Source organism: Anser brachyrhynchus (genome assembly GCF_964034855.1).
Source record: "Anser brachyrhynchus genome assembly, chromosome: 4".
In the NCBI taxonomy this organism is placed as follows: Eukaryota; Metazoa; Chordata; class Aves; order Anseriformes; family Anatidae; genus Anser; species Anser brachyrhynchus.
This window is the reverse complement of record NC_137698.1, coordinates 21,254,872-21,274,521: the sequence shown is the minus strand read 5'-3', so window position 1 is coordinate 21,274,521 and position 19,650 is coordinate 21,254,872. Positions and strand designations below refer to the sequence as shown.

The 19,650-nt window shown below is 39.8% G+C and overlaps 1 protein-coding gene across 4 annotated transcripts in view; it reads right to left on the bottom strand.

Annotated features, from left to right (window-relative positions):
• Positions 1 to 19,650, bottom strand: part of ACSL1 (acyl-CoA synthetase long chain family member 1) — a 38,414-nt gene that overhangs the window by 11,929 nt on the left and 6,835 nt on the right. For 2 of the 4 annotated variants that reach the window (XM_080590161.1, XM_080590159.1), the window contains exons 2-11: positions 17,080 to 17,307; positions 10,874 to 10,988; positions 10,416 to 10,480; positions 9,062 to 9,163; positions 5,186 to 5,285; positions 4,855 to 5,033; positions 2,267 to 2,299; positions 2,056 to 2,107; positions 1,207 to 1,280; positions 52 to 129 (exon numbers count right to left, since the gene is read on the bottom strand). In XM_080590161.1, the coding sequence (XP_080446287.1) occupies positions 52 to 129; positions 1,207 to 1,280; positions 2,056 to 2,107; positions 2,267 to 2,299; positions 4,855 to 5,033; positions 5,186 to 5,285; positions 9,062 to 9,163; positions 10,416 to 10,480; positions 10,874 to 10,988; positions 17,080 to 17,274 (993 nt within the window). In that variant the 5' untranslated portion in view covers positions 17,275 to 17,307. Of the gene's footprint in view, positions 1 to 51; positions 130 to 1,206; positions 1,281 to 2,055; positions 2,108 to 2,266; positions 2,300 to 4,854; positions 5,034 to 5,185; positions 5,286 to 9,061; positions 9,164 to 10,415; positions 10,481 to 10,873; positions 10,989 to 17,079; positions 17,308 to 17,493; positions 17,627 to 18,742; positions 18,838 to 19,650 lie in introns of those variants that run through there. The other 2 variants (XM_080590158.1, XM_080590160.1) reach the window with 2 other exon arrangements.

Here is a 19,650-nt window from a genome sequence, read left to right as displayed (position 1 = left end):
GGAATCACACATTCTCTAAGAAAATACAATAGTTTTGAAGAACATGCCTACCTCAACGATTCTCTCAAACATATGGGCCAATGGCAGGAATGATATCAGAACATCCTCAGGGGTAGGTATAAATGTTTTCTGAAAGTGTTAAGCAAAAATAGAGGAAGAGTTATTTTAAGCTAAACAATCCAAATAGATATCAGAACTCTAGAGCACAGCCCTCACTTCAGCTTTGTTTGAAACACAGCTGCATTGTCTTTCACTCATTAACACGACTATTAGAAATCATTGCTGTGAGCACACTGCAGAAATTGTGATTTTTGTAACAGCCAAGTACAGTAACTGATTATTACAGCTTATTATACGATTACGAATAGAAACAAGTTCTGAGAGAAGCCACATGAAGTTCCAATACACATAATGCAGAGGATGGTGTGGAGATTGTAGTAGTATGCATCTTAGGAGTTAAAAATACAGACATTCATTGTAGGTCAGAAAGTTCGTTTACCCAATTTAACATAAGGTCAATATCAAAGTACTTCACATGATCTAATCATGAGACCAGTTGCTTAATTTAGAAAATTCTATATGCAGGGTACTTAGCAAAGTAGGTATGTCAGAACTCTTGCATGAGAATTCTGCTTTTCTCCACACATGCCAAACTTTTGACACATCTACACAAGTACAGTTACAAGTTCCCAAGCTGTGCTGGTCAAATGATTGTTAATATAGCAGTATCAGTTGGCAGGGGTGGGGAGGGGGAAGAGGAAGACAAACACCCAGCATCACCCAAAAAACACCTCTACCAACATCCCCAAAACATCCAACAGATCTGCATTAATATCAGTACTGTGTTGCTATTCTATCTCTGGTCCACAAGTTACATGCAATGAAATTAAGGAGAAACTGACACAAGAAACAACTAAGATAAATGCAACCAAATCTATTCCTTATAGCTTTATCTACTCTTGCATAGAAAGCAAATCAGAAAAAAATATTAAGTTTAACATGAATTACGTGATATCCTACAAAGTCGAAGAAAGGCACCTTAGGTATACGTTGACTCCTAAACTAGTAATTTGACAGCAGTCTGCCCACACATTTTCAATTGCTGAAATCTCACTTATTTTACACTTAACATAGTAAGATCCATTTTCACTCCTGAGATACTCCCCTTCATGCAAATAAACCTACAACATCAACCTTGAAGTTTACCTCTGTATTTTTCAGAAAAGCTGAAGCATTGCTGACTATATTTCCATGACTGAGCATAGCTCCTTTGGGGTTTCCTAAGGAAGAAGCACATCAAGATGCAACAGTGAAATTCTTCAATCCTGTAAGTCCCCATGCAAAGGTAAAATTACACTAATAGCATTTCAGTCAAACCCTTCTTAGATGTTAAGATATAATGAAGGGTATTAAAGGCAGAGACATGGCTGACATTTAAGAAAACTATTACCAGCTAAAGTACTAAGTTTGTGTGGAAGCCTTCAAATTTATTAAGTACAGCAACTCCTCTAGAAACAGATTTTTCTTGGATAAGCTTCTCATTCAAAAGTCAGTATTTCTATGAAGATGCAGCTATCAAACTCAGACAACTTATCTCTCAGAGCTTCTTTATAAGTATAATTAATAACATTGTACTCTTCCCTTTTACTCCCTACCAATGTTGGTTGTCATATGCTTGACATTTGTCAGTTATCTAGGCAGTTGGCTTTCTGTTTTGGTCCTACAGCAATGGTACACTACATAAGAGCTAAGAAGCAAGTCCTGCTAGTACAAAAACAGAACTGAAAGTCAGAGCCAGAACTGTTATTATAATGGAAGCACAAATTTAGTACCTATTTCCAAGCCCCAAAACGTAAGGCCCCTAACCCCCCTTTACTGCAGCTCTGTATTAGTCAACAGGAAAAGTCAGTGAGCCTTACCATAAAACCTCCCTAGATACTACTTGCCAAAAAGATGCTGCAGCAGGGGAGAGTCTTGGAAGAGACAGTAGGAGTGCTTCTGAATTAGTTTTGCACACAGGGGATAATAAATTCTGCATAACGTAATGAGATGTACCTGTCGTTCCACTGGTGAAACAGATGACTGCTAGATCTTCTGGCTTTGGAGGCTATGAGAATTAAGAAAGTATTAGTATAGATCTCTAGAAAAAAATTACCTGGATAAAACACTGAAATACCAGTGCTACTTTTGAACTGTGGGAGATCGGAAGATTTCCGAGTTTGATGTATGGAATAATTCAGATTAGATCACTTGAATTCATACTTACCATAGGTTTTTGCCTATGTGCTCTTCCCAGTTCCTACAGGAAGTAAAGAAAGGAGAGACTTGAGTCAGAGCATATTACTTTGCTTTTATTTTCCAGACACCTTACCAAACATTATAATATTCCATCCTTTAGAATGTTTAAAATGCCTGTTAAGGCTTTTGCAAGTTACAGAAGTATAAAATATCTTTAACAAAGGCTCTGAAGGACATTTAGAAGGTCTAGTATATTCTACAAATACAAGAGCAATACCTAAAATTCTTTTCCACTAGTAAATCAGAAGTCATTCATAAGACAAGCTCAAGGTTAAGCAGTCTACTAACAAGCCACAGCAGACAATCAATCCAACAACTCATGCAGATGTGTCACTGACAACTGCTGACCAGGTGGAGCAGTATTCATGTCAGGAAGCACCCTGCATCTACATCACTGCTTTGTGAAGGAAGACTGAAGTTTCCCCATGAAGGCTCATTGGTGGTTTGTAGTCCTTTTAATACTGATGAATGGAGTGCATGGAATTCTCTCCACTAGAGCCTCTTCTTCCTCATTACATTTATTCATGCCTGAACATTAGTGATGCCATAGATCTTAAGGCTGAAGGGAATGGATATCAAGATCCCTTTACCATCAGTGATATAATGTGATATAATGATTAATATGAAATAGTTGAAAGCTCATGTTCAATACTGATGAGCTCAGAAGTTTCAAATCAAGACTTATTCCTGTCACATCTATTTAAGACTAAAAGCAGCTATAGTTGTTTTGTTTAAGGGCTTCAGCAAGTTAAAAATGGACCTTTTGTTAAATACAGGTTTGCCCTTTTAGGGCAGGTACATCATCCTCATCATTGCCTTTAAGTTCCAAGTACACGGGAGTATTCAAGAGTATTATGCATTCATTTATCTGTACACAAAGACTAGTGCTAATAATCTTTACATCTTTAGATAACCCATAAACAAAGAAGTTTAGGGAAAAAGGAACATCTGTAAACAGTTAATCTGTAAGTTTGCCTTTTCGAAACAGTGCCATTACATCAAGAAAATTGCCAGTATATTATTGTCTACTCAAAGCAGCATCTGCATTCCAAGTGCCAAGAGCAGTTCAATACAGCCTGTTCTAAGTAAGACCTAGTATTTACTTAACACACAGCTAAGATCCCTACACAGTTCTGTTGATCTAGGAGAGAAGGCCAACATCTCTTCCTCTCAAATAGCCATTTATTCACAGCTAATCAGCTCTAAATCATCACAGCATAAGTACAGACACTAAGCATCAGAAACCAAGATAAATATCTGGTCACATAGAGCACAGGGAACAGCAAGTTCATGCCAGAAACCTAGAAAACAAGCTCGAAATAATTATTTTAATCTAAGCTTCTAAACAGCTCAGAGTTGTCTTTGAGACCAAAAGCTCTTACCCCTTAAAAAGATTAAGGCTTATTCCTGTTCACTGAGATGCTATTATGAATATTCAAGTTTGTCTTACTTCTGAGACTTAGAGAAAGAAGCACTCATTACTACATTAATCCCAACATCAAGTGTTGTTGTTACAGTAGCATGGTAAAGACCTAACACAGTACTAGAAGTAGCTACTTAAGCACATCTGCTTTAAGTATTTACCCTTTTTTTCCCCTGTAGCTAGAAGACCCAGTGGACGGTATCTAATAAAAAGTAGAGTTCAACTAATAGAAAGAAGCTGATTTTAGTGTACCACCCTATTCCTGCAGGTTTTTTCCTTATTAACCCAGCCCTTTTCTCAGTCAGCTATATCACTGTACAAGCCACTTACTCTGCATAATGTCTTTAGCCCCATTTCAACCTGGCAGCCTTGCTGAGGCTAGTTAGCTATGATACAGTTAACTGTATTGCAAAGGATAACATGCGGGCAATTTTGCATCTTTACCAGAAGGTGGCTCTATTAACATAGCAGGTAAGACTGCTATGAGAACAAGTTCAGTGAAGTTGTGTTCTTTTTCAATTACTAGTTACCACACACCTCTGCAGAAGACAAGCACAATTACCGGGAGATACGCAGGTCCTAATAAGCCAAGCCTTTACCAGCACTACAGCTGGAACCAGGCTAAACCCTATTTCATAATATCACAGTTAAGATGCAGTTTATGCAATTTGTACTTGGGACAAATTTCTCCAAATAACAAGATTACAAAATAACTTGCACAAGAGATCCAAGCAGAAAGAGTGACTATAAGCAAGAGGACTAAGACTAATCTTAAGAGCCTAAAGTCATGTTCTCAGAAAAAGATTGTCTATTCACTGTACTGTATTCTGAAGTATTATTCACTGCATATAACTATAAGGCTTGTCCATATGAAACAGTAAGATAATGTTCGGATCTGATGTTACATCTGTACTATGTTTTTCCATCATCTTGACATACATTTTTAGATCTTGCACATTGTAAAATGCCACTAGCAAGTTGATTTGTTTTTGTATGAACTTCAACCCAAGAGACTGGTAAGTATTTTGAAACTAATCTACCACACTGTTCAGTCCTGAAATCTGTGCAATAGACACTACCTGATTCTTCCACAAGTAAATGAGATGCAAGCAGAATAGATTAAACATACTTACTTCTATTTCTTTCATGCTGAAGATTTCCACCCCACACTTCTTACCACGTTCTACAAGATCTGTGCCAAAAGGTTCCATGATAACAATGGTGTTGAGGATTGGAGTTTCCCCCTTTTCCACACTAGTTAGCAGAAGTTTGGCCTTGTCAGGTGTGTCACAGAAAACCAGTGATAAGTCAGCTGATGAAAGAGAACAACATTATCAATGCAGCAAGTTTGGACTACATTCACACTTCAGAACTTGGTAAAAGAAAACATCTGAAGGCAGCTACAGTTCTGTCCTTAGCTCTGCCATCATATATTCAGTTGCTGAACTACTGAAAATGCCCTACCTTTGTTCACAATGTATGTAATTGCTTCAGTTCCCAGTGTATCATAGAGTGGCACCACTACCATGGAGTATGTATAGCATCCCTGTTCGATGATCACCCACTGCACAAAGAAAAGAGATGCAAGTCACTGTGTTTACTTAAAACAGACCTTCGAGAAGTAATCCCGATGTGAGCCTAATAAGTACACTATTAGGACAGAGCTCATTTGGACAAATCTTAATGAAAAGGTCTCCTTACTAATTTCTATTATTTGTTTACCTTGAAAGCCTATTTTTAATTTGTCAGAGGAAGAAAAAAAGTAAGGAGGTAACTATGAAAAAGCATCCAATCCAATAAAATTCAACTGTCCTTAGAGTATTTTTAATTTTAAATAGTTTTAGAAGAAGTCAGTATACATTACTTATCTCCTTAACCTACCTATTAAGGGAAAGAGGCTTTGAGTAAGAGTTGAATAGGAGTACAATACCGTTTCTCATCTTTAGGTCATCACAGAAGCCATTGAAGCTTTCAATATTTTATATCATCGTAGTATGAATCAATGAAGGACTTGCACATGTCTTGACACACTAATATATATGTATATATTGTATAAATAACATCTCTACACAGTCTGTTCTCACCTCTGTATTACCCACATCTCATCAGGGCCAGACATGCAACAGTTACCACAGAATTCAGAGTTCTCTGGAAAGCCAGCTTCATGAAGTTTGTCATCATGTCTCAAGACTAACTACTCCCCTTTAATTGGGTTTAATCTGAAGATGCAGTTGAATGTGTACCAATTCTGTGTTTTCACAGAAGAGGACATCCTTGCAAGCTGCAATTAAGAGGATTCATCTGCTAAGAAGTATAGTAATCAAACAGCTGCAGTCTTATTTTGTGATACTATCTGATAATTCTTTAGCAAGACAGATTTCATCTGAAATACTGTCAAGGTAAGAGCCACACAATTCTCTCTCTGTAGAGTAGCTATTGGGAATGGTTTGTAAACAACTAGCTACACCAAAATATAGAGTTGCATGCAACTCCTTAAGTGTGAGCCTCTGGGCAAGTGAGGCAGCCAGTGGAACTGAACAACTCCATTTTTGCCCTCAAGAGTGACAAACTCAGATAGAACCTTTAGCTAGTTCCAGTTAGCTAAATAAAACGTGCATCTTTAAAAGTTAAAGAAACTTACAATTCAACAAGGATTTCATTAATAAAGAGCGTTTCCCTTTACCATTTCCCCCCACCCCAACTCTATCATGTTTTCCAGTGTTTTTGCAGGACACTAGCCAGTTGCCTCACCCCTGTAATGAGAGCAAGTTTAGGCATCATTCAGCTGATTATTCCATAGGAGATCTAACATAGAAACTATGCTAAAGTTGCTAAATCTCAGTTTTATGAGCTGTTATTATGGGCAAGTTTCCTAAATTAAGTTTTCTACTGATTGAGAGTCTTTAACAGCAGGAATTTTTCTGAAGGCACTTATACAACATGCCTGTTTTTAATCTCTTAAAGAAGTCATCTTAAAGTCTAGTACAACACCAGTGAACAGGGAACTTACTGGTATAGCTAGTGTCTGCATGAAAGTCTACGCGTGCATACCTATACCAACTGTAACAGGGTCCACTGAGGATTTTTTCTATAGACAGCATCCACCTACACATCTAACAAGAATGGGGCACCTGCATTGCTGTTCAGCAGCTTCAAGTTTAGGACTTGTTTTATTGGAGGTAAGTCTATTACAGTAGATTACAGTAGACTTCAGAAGCTGCAGACAACCGAGCTTCCCATTACAGCCTCCAACTATTCTTGCACACTGACTGGGGTATTGACAGTCATCTTTATTTCCTGGACCAGTGACTTTTCTTCCTTTTTAAATATTGCTTTAAATTGAGATGCTAGACACAAATAGCAAACCTCAACATTGGAGTCCTCTCTCTAAGCCCAAGCAAGCAGCTAGTACTGAATAGAGGCAGCAGTCTGAAAGTCTCAATTTTTCTGATGCAGTTATGATCTATTAAGGGAAAGTGTGTATTTCACTGTGCTTTTCCCCCTCAACTTAAAACACAACTTCCCTACTTGTAGAAGGGATCTGTTTTTCAGTTACTCAGAGGGGAAAGTAGTTTTTATTAACCAAAGTTTATTTTTCTAGTGAACATTTGAGTAACTTGCTAGGATTTCCCCCCCAGGGGATTTTCCCAGCAGTTCCCCAGACTGACAAATGGGAGTCACTGACAAAAACCTTCACATAATCTCCTGTCTGGATTAGTGATTGTATTTTGGATGTCACAACACTCATACAGTAGTTTTCAGTAGGGAAAACCCCAGAATTAAAGTTGTTGGCTTAAACAGGTCTTTCCAGCTCATTTGACCCAGCTCAAAGCCAGCTGGAATGAAGCAATTCCAGCACATTTTGTTTTTGTGGTCCATAAGCAGACCACACTGCCATGCCCTCCTTCAGAAAATCCACTGACCTAACAGTCAAAGATTCTATCTTCCAAATCAACAAAAACCTTGGAAAAGAGATGGCCAGTTTCTTTGCACTCAGAGGTCTACCTAACTAACACCTGGCTCCTTTTTTTTTTTAATTAGTTTCTACTTGATGTTATAAGAGCACTCATTTAACAGCTTCCCAATTGGAGACATCCCAGTCTCCTTATAACAAAAAACTGTAGCTGTTAGGACCAGAATTCCAGCAGGAAAATCCAAGCAAGTTACCAGATTTAAGAATCTGGAAAGTATTTCTTGTACAATGCTAGAGTTAGGTTTTCTGTTAGGAAAGGAGAAAGTTGGGGGGTATTAAAGTCACTTTTTTTAAGTGATAGAAGGAAAGGCATAGTGACAAACTGGAAATCAGAAAAGATACAACAGCAGAGTGTTGTCCAGGACCACGGAGACAGTGGTACAACTTCTAGCCATGTCAACGCAAAAGGCAGCTCTAAGGGATGGAATCCAGCTGCCAGAGTTTAATCAAGAGGGACAGCATATTTTAGACACAAGTTAAGAATCATCCTCTTGTCTTGATACAGGCTTGGATTAAACTAGCTTAACACAGCAAGCACCAGCTGAAGCTCTAAGCACAAACAAGTTAGAGAAGTTGACCCCTATCAAATAGATTTAATAAACAAAGTCAGAATATGCAAACATTACTCAACAGTTCATACTACTTTTAGTAACAGCAGTCTAGAACCACCCCTGGATTAAGATGGATAGACACCAGCTAATCAAAACATCCTCACAGTTGCCTAAGGTTTGTGACATTTGGCATTGTCAGATGATCTTCAGTTGTATCACTTTTAGTCTTTCTGCCTCCTTATTAAGTTAAGGAATTTTCCATTTTTGCCTTTATCAGGAGGTTTTGCCACCCAGCATCTTGGTGTCCAGGGCCTCTTTCACAGAGATAATTCTATCACCTTTAGCCATCTTTTATTTGTCCAACTATTTCATCATTAAAGGTCTTAAGTTTTGAAAGGTTTAAATATCTTGCGACTTCCAAATACTTGGAGTCACCTAGGACTCCATTGTCACTTTAAGAGAAAGCAAATGGTGATAACATTAAATCAAATAAGCACTATATTAGCTTCCCATTAAACAGGCCTATGAACTATTTGCTATGAACTAGAAAGAGGAGAAAAGTTACTTTGGATTCCCTGATCCTGAGCATAAAAGGCTAACAGTTGTGTCAGCTATCAGTTTTGGCTCTTAGCTCTAGATGCCATGTCCATAGCTTGTGGGTCTACAGTGTCAGCTATGAGCCCTTTCCCAACTCCAAAAATACTCATAGTAGGGAAGCTCAGTACACTGCCAAAAAGAAAAAAAATCTATAGATTTAGAAGAGTGGGCCATTTCAGTAACAGCCAGATCACTAACAAACACTGTCAATCAAATTACCTCAGGTCTGTTTTGTGCAAAGATCCCTATGTATTGGATTTGAGACGGTTTGAAGCCTCGGTGGAGTAATGCAGAGCCCACATATTCTGCTCTGTCTGAAACCTGAGGGAAAATAAAGAGAAGCCAAATGAAAAAGAGACAAGCTTAACAGTACAAACCACGTAAAACATTTTCCTTTAAGTCTTACAAGAAGAATAACTAACATGAAGCAGACAGTGGTTTTCTAGGCTATTTTGGATGTCCTCTGACCTTGATAAACTAGAGACTAAATATGGACACCATACTTGCACACAAAACACAGAAGAGTACTTAACAGTTAAAGTCCAGCTAGATTAAGTGTAAGTTTAGATTTAATGCTCACATGCAGAAGATGCTATTTTGTTGCATTTGTATTAACCCCCAGAAGTGACCCTGGAGTGAGCCAGCTTTATACTCAATGACAAACATTACATATGCCATCCTTCTGCTTCTTTCAGAAGACTACTGAACTACTGAATTCCCAGTGCCTACAAGAATACCATTCTACTTTTCAAGTACAAAAATAAAGGAGACAAAACAGTTCAATAAATAAAGCTTTTGGGAAAGTAATTTTCTAATTCCTCCTTCCATATAGCATATGACTCGAATCTACGTCTTGACATGAAGAGTTTTGTTAATGAGAGGCTGTGCCTAAAAAATACCCAGCAAAACCACCTTGGGAAGTGACCTCTGCTACATACAAAAGGTCTTTACTGACCCTAGCACTACGTACTAGACGAGGCTTATGCAAAGTTTAAGGTATCACTTACTAAATCGGGAACAACCTGAAAATGCAGAGCTGTCCAAAGAAGATTTGCATAAAGATATATTTTTAGCATTCATGAAGAAGCAGTGTGCTACTAGGTAGAAGTGTATCTATTAACACTCTGTACAAGCATTATTCAGCGCTACTGAGACAAATAATCAAAAAGCACAGGTAACATTTGTAAAGTAAAACTAGCCTCTCAAACGAGTGACTATAATAGTAGCATTCTGAGCCTCCAAATATTGCCTCTGAAAGGCTGCAGCTTTGTAGTAGTGTCCAAATTCTACGCAATTCAGCAATAAAATGCTGAAAGCTGCCAAGATAATCTGAAATACATTCAGGAATAAAACAGTGAATATAAACAAAGTGCAGGAGGTATTCTTCCCCTTGTACATTTTTGTGACTGTTCCTTTAGGATTTTAACAAGAATTAGAATCTTCCTGCAATATTTTGACATTACTTTAAAACACCATGAATAATTAAGTCTTTTTATATCACGCCACTGGATGTTGTGGCAATGGTCTCAGTAAGCAAAAGCAGATCTAGCTCAAAGCTAGAAAGGCTACTTACCTCTTTATAGGATATCCACTCATACGGCTGGTTTTGTTTTCTAACACCTAGACATGGACCGTTATCTAAAAACAGCAATAAAAAAGTTACTTAAAATTTAACCCCTGCTTCCTCTGTCTTAACAGCACACTAACTACACACCTACCAGCATTAAGCTGACACCCTATGAATTCTTTGGAGATACCTTCAGAATGCAAACCCCGTTTTGGAGTTGGTGAGGGGGACAGGCAGGGAATGAAGCTGGTGAAGGTTGGGTTAGGCTAAGGAACACAGCACTGACTTAATTCACACAATGCTGCTTTGCAAGAGATCATAATGCAATTTGCTTTCAAGATGCTCACATTTAATGCATTCATCTTATTGATGGGTAGACATCCCCCATCCACAACGGGGCTTCAGGAGCCCAGACCTTCAGTTCTTGACACCACTGAAAAGAGTAACTTTAAAATTAAACTTACTTGAAACATGCAACCCCCTTTGGAAGATATCATAAGCTGTTCTCACATCATCATAGTAACAAGTTAACAATTCATCACTCTTAAGGAGAGAGGACCTTCGAGCACGCTCACCACCCTAAAAAAGATAATTAAAAAGGTTGGACACTTGTTGGATACAAATGAACAGGAAATTCCTGAAGAAATATAACAAAATGTTTAAAATAGATGAGATGTTTTTGAGTCTTAGTAAATTCTGCTTGAGAGAACTTCATTTCTGTTTCCCAGGACATCATTTAAAGATATGTTATTTCTCCCTGCATTACTGAAAGTACAAGGCAAAAACCTACCCTCAGCTACATTTGCTCTGTGCTCTCATATGTAAGAACCACAAAATGCCCTTTGACACCCCTCACTAGAGGAAGATCTTCTTTAAAAGCATTTTATCCCATTATATCAGCAGTTAAGCTTTCTAAATCCCTCCAACCTCAACTGGGGCATTCTAGATGTTAACACTGAGATCCTAATTTACTTTTCCAATTAGAAATAGTAAACAACCATGTTCAGACTGAGGTTTCAAAACCTTAATGATTTTAAGCATGGTCAGTTTTAACCTGCTACTATAAAATAGGCTATGTTAAATAATCTCATTTTACACCAACTAAAGTTTCAGAAGTTGTAATTATGCAAGCACTGTTGGGCCATACTTGTTCTGTTCAGGTGACAGACACTTACAAGCAGATTTTTAACAGGGAGACAGTACAGCTGGTTAAGCAGTTTCAAGTAAATATTACCTAAAATCCTCTTTATCAGGGGTTGTAGTCAGCTTGTGGCCCTTTCAAAGAAATTTTGGACTACCTAAATCTACACATGTATTATATCATCACCTACAATGTCAAAAACCTAATCAGATGCAATTAGACTCTTCCCAGGCCATTGGTCTGGTTTTGATTTCAAGGTACACTGGAAGATCAGAGAGCACCTGTTATCTACAGCTGGAAAGATACAGGTTTATGCAGGTTTCACTGTAGATGTCATATCACACATGTCCACGGAAAGGAGCTAGCACATTAGTGATTCATCAGAGAAGGAAAAACATTTTAAAACTGAAACAAGTTGGACTTGTTTTTAGCAAAACTATGTGTAATGCTTGCCACTCCTTTGACCGTAAGCAGAAACATACACTGTGAACATGGCCCAGAACAACTTTATGACTAGCTTACCTCCAAACAGTCATAACATTAGAAATTCAAGAGCATACTTGCCCTCAGACCAACATCTACTCTATAGGAAGTGAGCTGATCACTTGGACACATCTCTACCCGGAAAGAAAAGCCAGAGTGCTTATTTTATTGCACTTGTTTCACAGACACTGGATAACCAGGGTCAGCTTCTAGATTTCCCAGTTTTACCACCTCTGGAGCTAACCAGAGGGAGATCAAGCCACATAGTTTATGACCACAGCCATAGGAAACATCTATATGTGATGTATTGGCACCATGTTTGATGCACTCCAATTTCTGTGTAGGTGAGTATCACACCTTAAGTCACTCCTTGGGCAACAGTCAAGAAGTTGGTTTTCTTCTCAGCTGAGCTGGTACTATTTTGTTTACATGTCCTACTACTCAGAACTACAAAAGCAGCTTTACAAAAAGCAGCTTTCAGAGGGCCTGAAGCACTAACTGAACCTGAGAATGACGCTTACCAGGCAGAGAGCACACTGCTTAGATTCAGGGCTGACTGCACTCCCCTTCTCTACAAGAGAATTAAGAAACTATTGCAGGCTACTACTGCAGAGACCCATAGGTTGTTTTATCAGTAAAGGAAAGCATAATCAGCTTATCATCCTGCTTACTTAATTCCTTTTCTCAACAAAGTAAAACTCTTACTCTAGGCCTGCTAGAAATCACTTTCCACTGAAGAAGGCAGCTTCTTGTGTGAAGACCATCAGGAGTTCAATGTTATTCTTCAGAGATGCGGTGAAATACACCTTGATATGCTGAAGATCATTTAGACCTTACCTCACGCTGCCACTTTTAAGTCATCTATTAGGTGACATTATGGTATTGGTCTAATTTTGCTTTGGAGTAAAAAGGACTAGAATTACACTACTTTAAGAGCCTGTACAAAGGGTCCTTACCCAAAATATTTGTGCAGCCATCAGGCAAACCTTTGTAGCAGAAGTGCTTTTTAGTTTGCCGTGAACAACACTGCTCATTACTAGTCAGACATCTCAGCCTCAGGACTGGATGTTTGGCTGATTCCATGCAAGTTACCTGAATGGGACCTAACAAGCAGACCCAGTACAAAGTAAGCACTCAGAAGGGTTGTCAGTTTTAAAGTGTGCTTAAGGAGCCATGAAATAAAGTTTTTTAATGCTAAGAACAGCCTTGGGTTACTTGTTTAAGGCAGCCAGTACAGCATTTCGGGTTGTCACAAGAAGATGAGCAATTATGCAGCAGCTTGTAGACATTAAGAGTAAGACCTTGGATTGGTTTATAATAGCTGCATCTTAAGGAAAGAAATTTATTCTATAAGAGACATATTACATAACCCAAACAGGCACTGATTGTAACACAAGACAGCCACTTTTAGACATAGGCTTACTTCTTGTTGATACATGGTGCTTAGGATGAGCAGTACTGTCAAAACATATTGCTGTCTCAACCATGCCTCAGAGGCAAGAGGCGTAATTTCCATGTTCCTAAGGGAAAGTACGCTGCCAAGTGATGTTTGGGTCACTAACATGCACATTCTGAGCAGTAAGAAGTACAAGCTAGGATTTCAAGCTAGCCATATAGTTTTGAGAAAGCTAATCCCCAGGTGAGCACACAACTGCTAAAAATCAACCCCTTAATACGGAGACAAGCACAGGTCTAATCAAGCAATTACTGAAAGACAAGGCAAGCCAGAGCTCCTGTACCATATCAGGAGAGTGCATGAAGGTTTAAGAGCTTTCAGGAGAGGAATACCACTCTCCATATCTGAATGGATTTTCTTAAGGGAAGAAACCTGAAGTCCAACCCAAACTCTTACTACAAGACACTATTGACATCCTTACTGTTTACACACCATATTTCTACATACCCTAGCAGAACTTGACCCAAATAGAAGTACTTGCATTTTTTAAGCATGACGTAATATACTTGACAGCCATACATCCTGCACTCTAAAATCAATAGTTCAAGTTGTTTAAATATGCATCACCAACTAAAAGCAATCCATAAGTAGACAGATCCAAATGCACCTACGAGTCACAAACATGATTTTGCAAAAACTCACTCTTACAATAAGGCCTTATTGCAGCACTGAAATCTTTGGTACAGTGCACAACTGAGTATAGCATGAGTCTCAGCAATAGTCTCACACTTACTTATGATCACTCTTTATCTTGTCTTCCCATCCACAGACAGTGGATTCAAGTGGATCCCAAGAGATTTTCACTTAGGCCTCAGAGATTCTCACAAAATTCATATTGTGTTTACAGCTTTGAAAACAGGATTTCTTTCCATGAAATGGAACTGTGGCATGTACATTTCAAAGACTGCAGTCCATGTATTTTGTGACACCTACTCTAGAAGAAAGCAGATACTTTCAGTAACTCAGCACCCATTTACCTCTGCATACAATCTCTATGCTCCCTCAGTGTTGGTTAGAATAGGTCACTGGGTGCTGACCTACTAAATCAAAGCTTTTCAGAGCCACAAAGTGAGCTTGAACAGCAATAAATAGGATATTTTTCCTCCTTTAAGAAGCTATGAAGGCTTATCATCAGAATACATAGAAATCCTATGCCAGTCACTGGCTTCATTTAACTTCATTATTCTCTTGGCATCTAAGTTACAAGCAAGAATTAAGCAGAAGCATATTTATAACTCAAAGCTATAACCATTAATGAACAGATAGATTTGATATTCACAGTTGTACAGATTTGTGTTCTGCTACATCTCTTTTGAAGCATGTTGCTGATTCTCTAGACCTTTGAACATCTTTTCTGATTAAAGATGATCAAGTTAAGGCATAATCTGAGAGCAGCGTTTTGCATTTTTCTCCCACCGAAGTGGGAATCCGTCTTAACACAGCTAAGAGAATGGAGTACATTAAGCAAACATAGCAAGAAGCTAAATCTCAAGCACTGCATTACACTTGGTACTATCATTAAAAGCACCAGTTCTAACAGATGTGAAACGTGCTTTAACATACTTTCTCATTTCACTAGTTTGAGATGCTCACAACATTATATTGTAAAGGGCTTTATCTGAATTGTCAAACAAAACTGGGCAGATCTTGGTCATTTCAAGATATTAAAGTTTGAGCTCTTTATCCCCAAGATATAACATCCAGCTGTTCTTCATTTAATACTAGCTATTCCTTCTATTGGTGTGTTTTCTGAAGGGACAATGAAAAGTAATCCCGCTCTACCTATTCTGCTCTGCTCAGAGCAGATGTTAATTAGTACAATATGGATCAATTGCACATTAAGTATTTTTAGTGAGGTCTCATACTACAGACAATTTTTAATCATGGAATCCGTGAGTGATGAGCAATTTAACTTGAAGAGGTAAAGGTAGTGAGCTGAGACTGCTGTCTAGTCTCAAGCACATAAACATTTGTCACTGGGTTTATGGCTGTTCCACCATCTTCCAGCACAAAGCCCCCCCCCAGCCTGCTATTGATACAGTCTATACTGGGTAGCGAGGCACTCCACAGCTGGAAAGCTTCACTGGTTGTTTACTGCAGCCACTAAAACATGTTCTACAAGAATATTCTATACACTGTCTAAACGGCCACTGTCCAGACTGGGAAAGCTCACCAGAAGTGAGATCTAGCCTCTGAATCCTTAAAATATGCGTGCTTCTTGTAGAGATGTTTTTGTAACTATCACGTTGCCAGAACACGTTTGTCTTTCTGCAATTCTAACAGTGGACCATTACTTGGTTTTCATTACCGTAACATGACTTGTAGGCAAGCTTACCAGTACATCATACTGGAAAAAAGACTTAAGAAAAGCTAAGCTTCTGAATGGGGGGGCCAACTGATGCTTCAATTCTTCAGTTCCACTATCATGAAGCACTGCAGAGACAGAAATGTGTGATCTGAGGCTATGATAGGAGCGTCTTGCTCATGAAAGGTTACCTACTGCAAAACTTCAAACTGCTCTGCCACATTTGTTTATATCAGTTTACTGTCACATCTTCTCTTAAGCTCATGAAGTCATGTTAAAACACCTGTGACACAGGACACCCAAATGGGGTCTAGCCACACAAAAGAATCTGCTGTAATTGGATTCTTTGGTTGCAAAGATGTATGAACAAATCTATAGATATCACTTCTGACTATCAAGAGTAATGCAGTAAACTGTCACCCTTATTTTCCTGTATTTTATAATACCTCACCTGAAGACCACAACCATCCAAAGCTATCTCCTTCCTCCAAAAAAGGAAATACGTTGTCTACTCTGAGGAAATAGAGGGGCACTCTTGAGAGAATGAAATCCATCATAAAACAGTGACTCTGTAGTAAACAGGAAAATTGATAAAACTGCTGCTCAGGAAACCAACCATGTAATCAGTTGTCTGTATTTCCATCTAAGCAACAGTTCTTCCCAGTCAGACTGTTTCCATATTTGACTTCAGTATTAAAACCACCACCTAACTGCAACATTGTGCCTCGGAAATCAAGACAGAAACTAAGCTAACATATCCAGAGTTCAGTATATGGTTGCTTTAATTTCAACTTACTCTATGGCTGGGCTCTCTTGGCAGGGCTCATATCTTTCCGCAGATCATTTCAGGACAGTTAGTACCCTCTTCATGCTTGTAACCTAATATATGTCTCATCTGTCAGCTATTATAAGCTAGATATTGTAACAGAATAGTATTAGTCTATCAGTACACCATATACACCATGCACACTCTGACCAAGACCTGATTTCATAAGTCACCACCTAAACAGTTTTAAAGTAAAAACTACACTGTGCTAGCTGTAATATTCACAAGTTTCCTACCACCACTCAGATCAGAAGCTCTTCTCACCAGTCTCTCTCCCATGCGAGTTATCACCACAGTGACCTGAAACCTCAACTTGGTTTTCAAATTCAGCAAGCCAAAAAAAGAGCCCAAGCCACACTTGAGAGAAGTGTTCCCCCCCTCCAGTTCAGAAACACTGCATAAGCAGCGACTGCTGTAGGCTTCAAAGTTCAGTGAATGACAGCATCAAGTGACACTTACCTCTACTTCCACAGACTGCATTGCTAAATCACATGGTGGTTTTAATGCTTTCGGTCTTGTCGCATACCAGTAGGTTGTGAGAGCTGCAAAAGCACCAAAACCCATCAGCGTGTTTGTTGGAAGGGTGCGCACATACTGCCTGACATCCCCAAGTTCCGGCATCCGTAGATGTCTGAACAACTCATGTGCTTGCATTGTAGTTCAGTGCAGTTGTCCCAGAGCTGGAATCTGTTGACAGGAAAAGAATTAGACAGATCTGAAATTCTGCTTCAATTCAGTATTGTTACAGGAGAGCAATGTACGCTTTGTCCTACCAGCTTCTCACTATCAAAGTGACTTTATCTGCCACTAAGCAAGCAGTATCTTTAGATTGCTGTAATGCAATTACATAAATAAGCAATTACTAGTTCATACTCTGGAAAAACAGGTGTGGCTGACAAGAAAGCTCCAGGGTTTTAATATCACTTAAGACACTGCATTGTAACAAAACACGATTCTGTGATGGGGTTTTTGTCTGAAGGATAGTCTTTCAGAAGTGCTAGACCTTTACTGGCAGAATAGCTACAGCACAAGGCTGTTTAAAGAGTGAGTGTCACATGGGACTCGGGGGAGAGAGGGCAGGGCTATGTTGGCTTACTTTCCGGCACTAACCCAACAGAGAGCAACCTAATCCTGCGGGAGCATAGCAGGAGTTTTCACCTCCCCTTCCCTACTCTCCCCTCAGTCGTGCATGAGGCTCTGCAGAGCTTTCCCGCAGGAAGGCTCTCCTTATAGCCCACCGTGCTAGCTAGCTTCCTTTTTCTCCCGGTGTCACATCAACAATTCATCTTCAGACACGAGGCAGAACAAAGCAGCATCTGTGGGGCCGCAGCAAACAGCGGCATAAACAAGCACAGGAAGCACGTTTTACCCGTCACGTCCATACAGAGAGATGAGGAAAGGCGACTCCTCGCCCGTGCCTCAGCAAGGGCTGACATGGATATTCCGCAGCCAGAAGCGGCCGCGGAAAAAAGCCTTGCCGTCAGCTCAGCTAGTGCCCTCCTCCCCAGCCAAGGTCCCTGGGGACGTTTGTCACATGCCAGAGCCAGGGGCTCCTGCCCACTGGGTTAGAGGTGAGCAGCAGCAGGCAGGCAGCGGGCCCTGCCAGGCCAATGGCAACCCACAGCCGATCACCCCACAGCGCTGAAGGACGGCTGCCTGCCCTGTGCCAGCTCCCAGCTGCCTCCTGCCACCCAGGGACATTGCCAGAGTCGCGTCTTCCTGCATTCAGCCCCGTGGTGTGCTCCTTCGGGTCCCTGCAGCTCAGCCGCTGGCAAGAGCCGACACAGCAAGAGACCTAGAGAGTGTCAGATGTTTTTGGATGGCTACAACATGCTGTGGAGCCATACGCTACTGCACAGTGGTAGTATAGGAGATGCTGAAATCCAGGCGGCCAGAATTAGGGGCACATTCATTTCTGAAACCAAGCATACCAGGTTAACATCTCACACTTCTACAGGAAAAAAAAATCTGAAGTTTACAATCTGCTGATGAAATCTTTGTTGCTGCCATCAGTTATTCAGCTAGACAGGGGAGTCGTCTAGTCCATAAAGAGACTAACCAGTATTTGGGGAGGATTTGCTAGAGACAGCAAGAACACCTTAAGATGGTTCAAGGGGCCCACCGTTTCACAACACTGCACAGAGCGGCTGAGGTTGGAAGGGGCCTCTGGAGATCACTGAGTCCACCCCCTGCTCCAGCAGGGTCACCTAGAGCACGTTAGCAGGAGAACAGTCTGAAATAAGGTCACAGACAGGGGTATCAGGTCCATCTCTGGACAGGTCCCAGCCCCCCCCAAGCCCGGGGGCACTGCCTTTCCCCACTCTCCCCTGTATTTATATCTCAGGGTAGCTGACTGCATGGCCTAGGTATGCTGCGTAGGGCCACTACAGAAGTGCCTTCTGATTATTTGCACTGCAATATGCAGGAGACCACATCACAAACCTGTGGCACCTCAAACTGTAGCAATGAAAGGTGAAGAACTGAGTATATCAAGAAATCCCTTCATCTTTCCTTAGCATAAAAAAATACTGACTCAATTAGGATCACTATGCCATCGCTTTTTATACATAAAGCTACATTTCTTTGCATTGCAGGCATGAAAACTCTGGTGTTTTAGCTTCCAATAGATGAACACTAAGAATAAATCAATCCCAACAAGAAAGGCTTAGCTTACAAATCAGTTTTAGATATCCTATTAGACACCACACTATCAGATTAGCAAAAGGGGAGTTAAAGTATATGTAAGGGCAAAGAGCAAGCTGAGCTCTTTCTTCAAGCCTCACAATAAGCAGCTCTGACTTAAACAAATACTTGCTTTCCTCTCTGTATTAGTCAGGATATATCCTGCTCACATACTATATAATTCAGGAATGCAGGGTAATTAGAGAATTATTCTTTCAGAAGGCTGGTGTGCTATTACAGCTGACAAGAAGTGAAGTAAACACCTTCATTTAATTCACATAAAAGTCCTATTGTAGTCAAGAAGCTGGGATGATTTAGGACTAGGTAAAGAAAAATGAGTATCACCAC